The sequence below is a fragment of the Typopeltis vanoorti genome, chromosome 4 (assembly GCF_054136105.1).
Source record: "Typopeltis vanoorti isolate ZY-2024b chromosome 4, IOZ_Tvanoo_1.0, whole genome shotgun sequence".
NCBI classification, from domain to species: domain Eukaryota; kingdom Metazoa; phylum Arthropoda; class Arachnida; order Uropygi; family Thelyphonidae; genus Typopeltis; species Typopeltis vanoorti.
The window spans coordinates 155,875,001-155,887,629 of record NC_143552.1 but is presented as its reverse complement, the minus strand read 5'-3'; the positions used below and the strand labels follow the sequence as shown (position 1 = coordinate 155,887,629).

Genomic DNA, 12,629 nt, shown 5'->3' with positions numbered 1-12,629 from the left:
CTTACTGTTCAATCCTTACTTATTTTGTTATCTCCTTTCATATTTAGTTTGCCATTTTCACTAAAAATTGTGCCTCTATAGCTAAAATGTCTTATCTGTTCTGTATGTTTATTATTCAGGTTGTTGAGTGTATTTTGCTTCCCTGTCGATTTTCATAGTTTATTCATTTTATTCATGATTTTCAGATCATATCCGAAAAATCAAGTAATAAAATTATTACTTACAGACTTGTAGTAAATTTAAGTTAAGAGTATAACATTGTCTACATAGAATAAAGAAGCTTAATATTCTTTGTTGGGACATCGGATTTAATATATCTTTCTTTAATAATGTAGTTCATATAGGTTACTATAAAAACAATTATATAAATAACTGTGGAGACAGCATGCTTTTTACCTGATTTAATGTTAGCCATCTTCATGTACATTATTCAGTTCTATCTGTTTGAATCTTAAAGATAAACTAAGTATTGCCCATTGTAAGATTCTATTTACAGCATACAGATTTTGTGCTTTGAATACAATCTTTTGTGCTTTGCAAAAAAAGCACAAAAATGTCACTTTTGCACTTTTTTGTATCAGGGAACACTAATAAAGATTCTTATACTACCATGATTTTTTGATTAATTTTCATAAATTAAACATCTGGTCTTGGCCACTCTTATTCGATCTGAACTTAGTTTTTTTTGTCATTTTCTGTTCTGTGATTTTTCTCAAGAATACTTGCATATTGAAAAAATATATATATAAAAAAAATCTGGAAATGCACATATAGGGGGATTTTTTTTAATATAATTTCTACACTCCAGTCGTCTGGGATTCGATCTCTGAATCAAGCTTGGTATCACCTGATTTTTATCACTTATGTATATATTCTGCATTGTATGGCATGAAATACAACTAAAAACAGTTATACTGTTGGGGCGGTAAGAATTAAAATTTGGAATACTTTTATACATAACTGATATGTGATGAATGCATATTTACAATAAATTGACAGGTTATACTGGCAGTTAGCTAGTCGCATCACAAATGTGATTATATGAGGTAGTTGGGTTGAATGTAAAGGGTGAAAGAGTATTCAAATATGAATTTAAAATTTGGTTACATTGAGTGCATCTGAAGATACCGTGCATGACACAGTTCTAAATTGGATATAAAAAGTGCAAAAACAAGCATCTGTAGCTTAGATGGGTGAATGCACATCAGCATTTAATGCTATACATCTGAATAAAAATTGCATAGATTGGTGAATCTTGGTTTGTGTTACTTAATATGAACAGGAAAACCATGGATGCATCATGCTTCGTGACAAAATTGCTAAAGGTATGACCATGGGACTTCATTCAATCAATCTTTTTTAAGTAGCAGTCATTATACTCTCATAGAGCTAGCTTTATCTTTTGAAATCTCAACTATAACTCTTGTGCATATACATGCTCGAACCACTTTTCTAACAGTCTTTGTAAGTCTTGCAATTATTAGCAGAATTTAGCAACGAATTTTTACTTGTGTAAACAAGTAAAAATAAAAAATGAATGTTAAAGACTCATCATCTATTAAACTTATAAATCATGTCTCACAGACATTTAGATACAAACTACGATTTACATATATACACAAATTCACACTAATAATGAAAGTAAGGCTATTACTAACTCCACACTTGTTCAGTTTCATATGAAAAAAGGTTTGTGATTCTCACTCACAAAAGATTGTAATCCAGTTGGGGATTAGTACCGTGAGTAAGCATAAATTTTTTATTTTTTATTTTTGCTTACTTTGCAAATTTATGACAGGGATTGAATTACTGACTGAAAGTCATATCTTGGTTTTATATAAATCCTGTTTTTAAACAAATTTCCCAGTAGATTCTTGGGAACTGGATTTAGAAATTGGAGAGTTGTAATAAATTGGACACCATTCATGATTTTGCTATTCTATATCTGTAAAAACATACTCTAAATTTTGCTTTTTTTATGTGTGCGTGTCAGTCATATAATTATTCACTATTACACCATGTTATTTTTCTTTTCAGTTATATGCTTTTTTCATCTTTTATCTAAACCTTTGTTGTCAATATTGCAGGAGGCCACACAATGTGTAACAGAAGTAGCTTCACCAACTACCATTCCTCTCTTTATATCAGCAGCTATAAATCAAGTGTTAGAACGTTCTAGTCAATCTCGCCATATGTTAGGTCAACTCTTTCATTGCCTTGTGAGGAAAAAGATAGTATCTTTAGATCAATATATTAAAGGGTAAGTTAAAATACATTCTTTAGAATTATATTTTGAATAATATAATGAGAAATTTTGGTAAATTTCTGAATTTGCTAGGGTACTTTACTGAGTGCTTAGCACATGTGATCTCCATGACAGGTTTCAGGTTTGAATTTCACTGCCTGGTTATTGGTTGCCTGATAAAAGTTCCATATTTGGTCTACAGAGCAGGATTTCTGGATTATATATATAAATGCAAGCATAAAAAGAACGTTGTGCATCCATCATATTAAAAATGTATTCTAGATTTAAAACTTTATTATTATTACAAGCAACTCCAAGGAGTCCTCAGACTCATCGAGGGAGGCCCTAAACATGTCAAGAACTATTCAACATTCGCACAGTATCTATCATACTTTGCTTTGAACTCATTCACGGTCATGGCACCTCACAACAGACTCTGGCAGCTTATTCATCACTCTACAGGTAAAAAACCTGGTTCTAACACCCTAACTACACTCTTGCTCAGTTTCCATGGATGGCCCCTAGTTATATTTCACCACCAGACCTGTTCTGAAAAATTTCCCTGAATTAATCTTGTAAAAACCCCTCAGTAATTTGAATGTCTCAATCATATCACCTCTTTTCTCCCTATCAACCAATTTCTGTAACCCACAGATCTTCAACCACTTCTAGCAAGGTTCATTCTATAGACCAGCTACCATCTTGGTCACTCGCCTCTGGATCCTTTCTACCTCCTCCTCTTCAAGAAGAAACCCCTAGTGCCCAGATCTGGGCACAGTAGTCAAGATGGGATCTTATCAAGGCTCGATAAAGAGGAACAATAACCTGCTTGTCTCTACTCATCAAAATATTCCTCAGTAACCAAGTAATCTGATGAGCTGCTTTAGCCACTTTTGCTATGTGCTCTCTAAACTTCAACTGTCTATCCAACAACACTCCCAAGTCTCTGGCTTCGTCAGTTTCCTAGAATACTGTTCCACCAATGTGGTATACAGCTGATGATCTTTACACCCCAAAATGCATAACCTTACACTATGCCACATTAAACTGATATCCATTCTCCTTTGCGCAGTCTGCCAATCTATTCAAATTATCCTGCAAAATTTTGACATCGTGTGTATTCACTATTGCTCTACCCAACTTTGCATCATCAGCAAATAAATGAACAGTTCCTCCCAGATCCTTTCCTATATCATTAATGAACAAATTAAGCAGTGGTCCAAGAACAGAATCCTGTGGCACAGCACTAGTCACAGGCTTTCTTTTGCAGTTGATGGAGAGATGTGAATAAACTACTCTCATCTCTCCATCAACTACCGTCCTATCGATCTCACCAACCCTATATCCAACCCCATGTTGTATCCTGTCAAAGGCCTTAGTAATGTCCAGCAGTATCACTGTAAACCCATTATCCTTATCCAGTTCACCCATTACTGTATTATAAAACATGAGCAAGTTTGCTGAGGCATGATATACCCTTCACAAAACCATTCTGCTCCTATACAGTATCCCATTTCCACCTATCCATTCCTGTATTTTTCTCTTGACTAATTTCTCCAATACCTTGACCACGACTACCGATATGCTGGTCGGTCAGTGATTTGCAACGTCTTGGAACCTCCTTTACGCAATTGAACTAATTTCCCCTCTTTTCAGGACTAAACGAGAGCTGAGACTTAGTTAAACAATATGGTCAAGGCTACTGATGATTCCTTTGCTGCTTTATGTAAGACTCGAGCTTGTATACCATCCAATCTCACAGATGTACGAGGGTGGTCTGAAAAGTTCTCAGCCTCCACCATAGATAGCAACACTATCAGCAAGATTTTGTATGTTGGTACATCTGTCATAAAGATCTATGTGAAATTGTAAGTCATTTTATTAAGTAGTTTGTTTTATACGGTTGTGTGAAGCAAAAGAGTTGTCTGTATCCCTTGAAAGGGATAAAATTGAGTATCGTGTGGTTATAAAATTCTTTGTAAAAGAAGATTTAACAACAAAAGAAATTCATTCAAAGTTCATAAAAGTTTATGGGCACTCCACTCCTTTGTTTTCGACAATTAAGAAATGGGCTGCCAAGTTTAAACGTGGTTGTACCAGCCTTGAAGATGATCCGTGTGAAGGACGTCCAAAAAGTGCAACAAACACCAGAAATTATTGATCAAGTGCGTGATATGATATTGGATGGTGGCGAGTCAAAGTGAGTGAAATTACTGAGACTATAGGCATTTCAAAAGAACGTGTAGGATATATTTTGTATGAAGAATTGCAAATGAAAAAGCTTAGCCCAAGATGGGTGTCACGCTTGCTCACAGCAGATCAAAAACACACTCACATGAAAATCTCTGAACGGTGCTTGGAGCGTTTTAACAAGAATAAAACTGATTTTGTGCATCGATTTATTACTATGGATGAGACTTGGATTCACCATCACACACCAGAATCCAAATGGCTGTCAAAACAGTGGACAGAAGCTGGTTGTTCAGTGCCAAAGAAGACAAAATCAGTTCCATAAGCAGGAAAGGTTATGGCATCAGTGTTTTGGGATGGTAAAGGCATTTTGTTTATTAATTATCTTGAAAAGGGTAAAACAATAACCGAGGAATATTATTCCGATCTTTTAACCAGACTAGACAAAACAATTCGTGAGAAAAGACTCAGAACAATGCACCTGCCCACAAAGGTGTTTTGGCAATGGGAAAATTAAGGAATCTGCACTATGAATTGTTGGAACATCCACCCTATTCCCCAGATTTGGCTCCCTTTGACTTCTATCTCTTCCCAAAACTAAAACTCTTCCTTATTGTCAGAACGCAATGACTTCTCGAGTCTTCGAATCGAGAGGTCATTGCAGCTATAGAGGGGTATTTTGCTGATCTCTGAGAACCACTACAGGAACCGGATAATAGTGCTGGAGCATTGCTGGGATAAATGTATTAGTCTTAATGGAGATTATTGAAAAATAAAAATAATTTTGAAATTGTAAATTCGTTTTTTCATTGTTAGGCTGAGAACTTTTCAGACCACCCTCGTATTCACAGTAAGGTTCTGTAATATACTATTCACCTTCATTTCAGGAATGGAATGCCTTGTCTGTTTCATTCCTGCAATATTACTGCCTGGATGATATACTCTTGCAAATAGTTCTCTTAGTAATTCTACTATTTCGACTGATTCAGTTACCTCCCTACCATCCACATTCCTTAAAATAATTCTGCATTATACATTTTTCTTTTACTTGCAGCATATTGAAAGAACTGTTTGGTATTCTCTTTAGCTTTCATTGCTAATTTCTTTTCATAACCTCTTTTGCTTTTCTGACTACACTAGTTATCCTTCTGGCCTCTGCTTTGTACCATTCATGTGCCTGCAGATCACCTTTTTCCTTAAATTCCCTCCATGATTTGTTTCTTTTTTTGCTATCCAAGCTTAATGGTGTTATTCATCCATTTAACTCCCACTTGATTTACTCTCCAGATTCTAGGTATGCAGTCAGCCGTTACCTCCCTCAAACACTCCTTTACCACTTCTTATGCACTATCAACATCCAGTCCTTGCAGTTTTACATGTCATGGCACTGATCCATGCTTACCAGCCCAGTAATTCCACATATTTAGCCACCTCCCAGGTCAAGATGTTATGGTCACTCTCACCAATTGGTGGCAACATGGTCACATTCATTCTAGTCAAATTCTCAGCTGCAGTTACTAGATCTAGCACTCTCGAACCCCTAGTATATTCCATTACATGCTGCCTCAGGTAATTATTCCTTAGTAACTGCATAAAATTCATTTCCTTCTTCCCATGTGTCCTCTTTTCCTTTCAATCAATATTACCATAGTTGAAATCCCCCATAATAATTACATGTCCTCCACTCATTGAGTCTATTTGCCTATGCATGCTATCTTCATCATTTATTCCATCGCCTGGTCTATAGCAGCACCCAACTGTATATTTTGTTCTGCTGCCTCAATCTCACACCAGATAGCCTCAATTGTGCTATTTTCACTATTTTCACTGCAGTTGAACTTCTATTCATCAGCTATCATCAATAACACTCCTCCCCAGTACTAGACTCAGGATTTAATCTTAGGGGGGGGGGTAGACGATTTGAGAATACACACTGAGCATCTGCAATGATTGCTAATTCATAAGTAGTATAGAAATAGAAGACACGACATAACATAAATAAGAAAAATGAATTTTATTAATTAGGAAAAGATTTTTGGAAAAATTTTCTAGTTCTCTTTTTTTTGGGGGGGGGGGGGGGTAATCCCCCTTTCCCCCCTGTGGGTGCACCACTGCTCCTCCCCCACTCTGTCTTTCCTGAACACACTATATACTTCACATTCTATCCCACTAACTATATCATCCTCTGTTAGTCATGTCTCACTAATGCCAATAACCTGTGGCCAGGAAGATCCTACCAAGGCCAAAAATTCCTCCTTCTTGTTCCTAATACTCCTGGCATTAGCGTACAGAAACTGCAAAATCCCCCCACTCCAACCCTTATCTTGATGTCTTTTACTAACTCTCATTTGTGGTGAAATGGGAAAATCTGATGGAAATGTTATGCAGAATAGGTTTAGATTGGAGATATTAAAGGTTAATAGCTGAATTATATATGAACCAGACAGCCATAATAAAGATAAAAGTAGGAAAAACTAAAAAAAATGTGTGATTAGCAGAGGTGTAAGACAGGGATGCTGCCTGTCACCGACACTGTTCAATATATTTGCAGAAGAAATGATAAAAGAAGCATTTGATGAAGAGAAAAGAATCATTGTTGGAGGAAGAACAATACAAAATATTAGATTTTCAGATGATCAAGCAATATTAGCTAATACTGAAGATGAACTATAGCACCTAATGCAAGAAATATGGTATAAAAATTAACAGGAAGAAAACAAAAGTGATGAGAGTCTCCTGGAAACCAAGAAGTATCAAGGTGATGATGAATGGAGAAAGTGTAGAGCAAATGAGACAGTGCAAATACCACCATAATCATCATCAAATTCCTGACATGTACCCTCAAGGGGTGTACAGGATATGATAGTGCTACATGAAAAATTTACATCATTACTAACTTCCTATCTACAATTTTCCTCCAAATAAGTCTGTTACTTATCAAGATGTCAATATTATCATTATCAGATCTTATATTTCTATCGTCAAAGGCACATAGTACAGTATAAATCCACCTATATCTTGGTCTTCATCTGGGTCGTTTTCCTGCCAACACCTGGCAGAGAACACTTGCTTTGCTAATCTTTCCTCGTGCATTCTGTTTAAGTGACCATACGACCTGAGATTAGTTCTGCTAACGCATTCCTGGATGCCGACAATCTCAAGTTCTTTCCTAATATACTCATTTTTAATATCATATTGCCATTGATGCCATCTGTTCACGCCTCTAATCTTTCTCAGGTCTCTCATATCTGTGGTCTCTAGTCTTTGGTCAAGTGTTTTCCTACTGACCCTGCTCTCAGATCCATAAGTTAAAACTGGTTTGAACACTGTCTTGTATACAGCTAATTTAGTGTTCCGACTAATTTCTTTCTTATTCCATATGAATTTATTCAGTTGACTTCCTACCATACCAGCTTTGTTGATTCTGTTGTCTATTTCCATATTTAATTTACCATCTTCAGTAAAAATCGTACCTAAGTAGCTGAAATGTTTTACTTGTTCCACAGGTTCCCTGTTCACAACACAGTTGACATTTTCATCAATTCTACCTATTTTCATTGTTTTTTTCTTTTTAATGCTGACCTTCATTCCATATCTATTACATCAGCTATTCAATTTAGTCAGGGAATCTTGCAAACTTGTAGCGGATTTATTTAGAAGTATAACATCATCCGCATAAAGCAAAGAACTGACATTAACATCTCCAATTCTGATATCATGCTTAATACCACTTTCCTTCATAATGTGATCCATACAGATAATGAATAACTGAGGGGATAATGTACATCCTTGTATCACACCAGATTTAACATTAAACCATCTTTCTGTATTTCCTTCAATTCTAACTGCTGACTTACAACTCAAATACAGACTAAGTATTGCTTGATATAATGCCCATTGATTCCATATAACTGTAGCGTATTGAATAGCTTCTCTCTTGGCACCTTGTCATATGCCTTTTCCAGATCGACAAAAACTTAAATACAGATCTTTGTTATATTCCCATGCTTTCTCAACTATTTGTGGTAAAGTGAAGATCTGATCCACACAGCCTCTATTTGGCCTCAATCCAGCTTGTTCTTCACCCAGCTTTTCTTCCACAATTCTTCTCAACCGTAAATCAAGTATACTTGCATAGATCTTGCCAGGAACACTCAGTAGGGAAATACCTCTGCAATTCTCACATTCAGTTTTATTTCCCTTTTACTATGAGAGCTCTACTCCAATCATCGGGATTTCATCCCTCTGTCCAGGCTTTCTGAACTATGCAGCACAGCCACTGTAAGACTTTTATACCACCATACTTCAGCATTTCTGGTCGAATATCATTTACTCCTGCTGCCATTCCACATTTCAAGCCTTTGAGGGCTTTTTCTACTTTAAGTATGGATATGTATTCCTGACTGTATGCCTGTTAATTGTTTTTTACCACTGTGCTATCACTGCTTGTTTTATTTATCAATTTTTCGAAGTAATTCCTCCATACTTCAAGGATATCTTTTTCTCCTGTTTTCATGTCACCTTTATCATCTCTAACCCTTAAGGGTCAAAGCTGTATAACTGAGAGGAGACCTCCACATAGCCTTTAAAGGAATGCAGAGAACCGACCAGGGCTTCTGACCTAATGTCTAATACTCACCTTCTCGTGGTGCACCTTGTTGGGTATCTACCTGGATACTGAACGAACGAGGATGGGCTGGCAATTTGGGATTTAGCCAACCAAATTGTATTCTTATTGGTTAAACCAAAATACAGAATGATGGTACAACATGACAAATTTCATACCGACCAGGGCTTCACCGAGTTAAACAAGGCCCCCGTTGTTTTCACCAGGCAACCAGGGCAAACAGCGAAAAGTCAGCTACTGGAATAAATCTGGAAACACACTCCAACACAACATCACCAGAGTTAAAGATCAGTACTATTAACATAGGAAGCCTGAATGGCAAAGAAATGGAACTAGCTGCGGAATTAGGTAAGTACCAGATCGACATAATAGGGGTGACTGAAACAAAAAAGACAAAAACTGGCGAGATCTTTCTGAGCAATAAATTCAAAATGTTATATTCAGACAATGACAGTTAAGGAAAAGAAGGAGTTGCCATAGTATTCAACACAAAATACGAGGCTAATCTTCTTGAATGTCAGGCATTTTCAAGTAGAGTAATGTGGGCAAATATGAGAATGGGAAACTGGACAATGAGACTTATTTGTGCCTATGGTCCCACAGAAAGTTCTACTAAGGTAGAAGTGGAGGAATTTTTTGAGGCTTTAGAAAAAGCAACTGACACAATGAAAAAAGAAAGCATGGGAATATAACAGAGATCTGTATTTAAGTTTTGTCGATTTGGAAAAGGCATATGACAAGGTGCCAAGAGAGAAGCTATTCAATACGCTACAGTTATATGGTGTTGATGGGGCATTATATCAAGCAATACTTAGTCTTTATTTGAGTTGTAAGTCAGCAGTTAGAATTGAAGGAAGTACAGGAAGATGGTTTAATGTTAAATCTGGTGAGAGACAGGGATGTACATTATCCCCTCAGTTATTCATTATCTATATGGATGACATTATGAAGGAAAGTGGTATTAAACATGATATCAAAATTGGAGATGTTAATGTCAGCTCTTTGCTTTATGCGGATGATGTTATACTTCTAAATAAATCCACTACAAGTCTGCAAGATTCTCTGACTAAATCGAATAGCTGTTGTAATAGATGTGGTATGAAGGTCAACAATGAAAATAGGCAGAATCGTTGAAAATGTTAACTGTGTTGTGAATGGAGAACCTGTGGAAGAAGTGAAACATTTCAGCTATTTAGGCATGATTTTTACTGAAGATGGTAAATTAAATATAGAAATAGACAACAAAATCAGCAAAGCTGGTATGGTAAGAAGTCAATTGAATAAATTCATATGGAATAAGAGAGAAATTAGTCAGAACACTAAATTAGCTGTATACAAGATAGTGTTCAAACCAGTTTTAACTTATGGATCTGAGAGCTGGGTCAGAAGTAAAATACTTGACCAAAGATTAGAGACCGCAGATATGAGAGTCCTGTGAAAGATTATAGGCATGAACAGATGGCATCAATGGCAATATCATATTAAAAACAAGGATATTAGGAAAGAACTTGACATTGTCAACATCCAGGAATGTGTTAGCAGAGCTAATCTCAGGTGGTATTGTCACTTAAACAGAATGGGCGAGGAAAGATTAGCAAAACAAGTGTTCTCTGCCAGGTTGGCAGCAAAACGACCCAGAGGAAGATCAAGATATAGGTGGATTGATACGGTACAAAGTGCCTTAGACGATAGAAATATAAGATCAGATAATGTTGGAGTCTTGACAAGTAACAGACTGATTTGGAGGAAAATTATAAATAGGTAGTTAGTAATGATGTAATTTTTTTACATGTAGTACTATCATATCCTCTACACTCCTTGAGGGTACATGTCAGGAATTTGATGATGATGATGATGAAGTGGTACGGTTTAAAATGACAGTGGCATTTCCTTTATAGGCTCTGGTTATTACTATGTTCGGATTTGTTTTAAGTGATTTTATCGCTATTAATTCGTGTTTAGTTATGTTGCTTGTTATTGTTTTGTTATGGTTTAAAATGTTTGCAGTTTCTATACGTATTTTGTCTGCTATGTTATTAACTGTAAGCTAGAGAAACAATGATTTGATCACATGTTATTCTACTGGCGTGACCTCTGGTGAAAAAACCTCCTGGTCTCTGACAATAACACATACAAATTAGTTAACTACAACCCAACTAACAGAACAAAAAACAAAACAATGAAACTACTTAAGTCAATTACCACATGGCCCGAAGATACAGTCAAAATACTGTTTCCTCACTATGTGTGCTCCCCAAGAATTTACAGGCTACCGAAAATTCACAAAGAAAACACCCCACTAAGACCTATCGTTGAAGGAATTGATAGCCCGTGAATCACTTAGCCAAAAAATTAGCGGCAACACTCAAGGAGTTGCTAGGTCATTCCCCCTCCTATATCAAAAACAAACAACACTTCATAAACATCATCAAAGACATTACATTAGAAAAAGACAATTTATTAGTCAGTTTTGACGTCTCTGGCCTCTTTACAAATGTTTCAATCAGTGACACAATCCTTCTCCTACAGAACAAATTCCCTCCAGATATCATGGTGCTTTTTGCGCACGTATTACGGTCGGGTTATTTTGTATGGCAAAACACCTACTTACAAAAAGAAGGCACAGCCATGGACTCGCCATTATCTCCCCCCCCCCCCCCCCCCATTGCTAACTTTTAACATGGAACATTTTGAACTTGCCCTAGATTCCTCCCCTCTGAAACCCAAAGTCTGGCTTAGATACATTGACGATGTTTTAGCTATCTGGTCCCATGGCCGCCAGACATTTGACACATTCCTTAGCCACCTAAACAAACAACACAAACACATGCAATTGAAATTGAAAAACACAACACACTTCCGTTTCTAGATACACTTGTCACACGTCTTCCCTCGGGCAATCTTTCCTTCACTGTTTACCGAAAACCGACACATACGGGACAATATATACACATAAACTCCTACCACCACCCAACACAAAAACTAGGTGTCATCAACACGCTAAAAAACAGAGCTCAGACGATCTGTTCCAGTGAACAGGCACTGAAAGACGAATTTAAAATTATCAGTAATAACTTAAAAAAAAACGGATACAGCCAAACCACTATTAACAAAATTCTCTACAAAACCACAATAAAAAACAAAGACAAACCAAAGACTACAGTAAAACTATAACCATTCCCTACATTAAAGGAATATCAGACGAGATAAACAGGAGTACTACAAAAGTACAACCTCAAAGCCACCTTTAAACCTCCTGCAAAATTAAAATGCTTACTCAACTCATTCAAAGACCCACTCCCTCCACTAGCTCACCCTGGAGTATACCAGATTTATTGTACTTGCAACATACCATATATAGGAGAAACAGGACGCACTATTCCTATTTGACAAAAAGAACATAAACGACACATTAAACATAATAATTATGGTGAAGCTCGCCTTTCTGATCATGCCCTGAATACCTTATACAGAATTGACTGGAAAACCACCAGCTGTCTACATCACACTAGAAAAATAGTGTGAACGGAAATTCAAGGAAGCCTGTGAGATTATTATCAACCACCC

The 12,629-nt window shown here is 36.5% G+C and overlaps 1 protein-coding gene across 5 annotated transcripts in view; it reads left to right on the top strand.

Moving 5' to 3' along the window:
- LOC150107782 (eukaryotic translation initiation factor 4 gamma 3-like) overlaps positions 1-12,629 on the top strand; it is a 949,069-nt gene that overhangs the window by 835,682 nt on the left and 100,758 nt on the right. For all 5 annotated transcript variants that reach the window (XM_090392049.1, XM_090392050.1, XM_090392046.1 and 2 more), the window contains exon 26: positions 2,088-2,260. In XM_090392049.1, the coding sequence (XP_090248175.1) occupies positions 2,088-2,260 (173 nt within the window). The remainder of the gene's footprint in view (positions 1-2,087; positions 2,261-12,629) is intronic.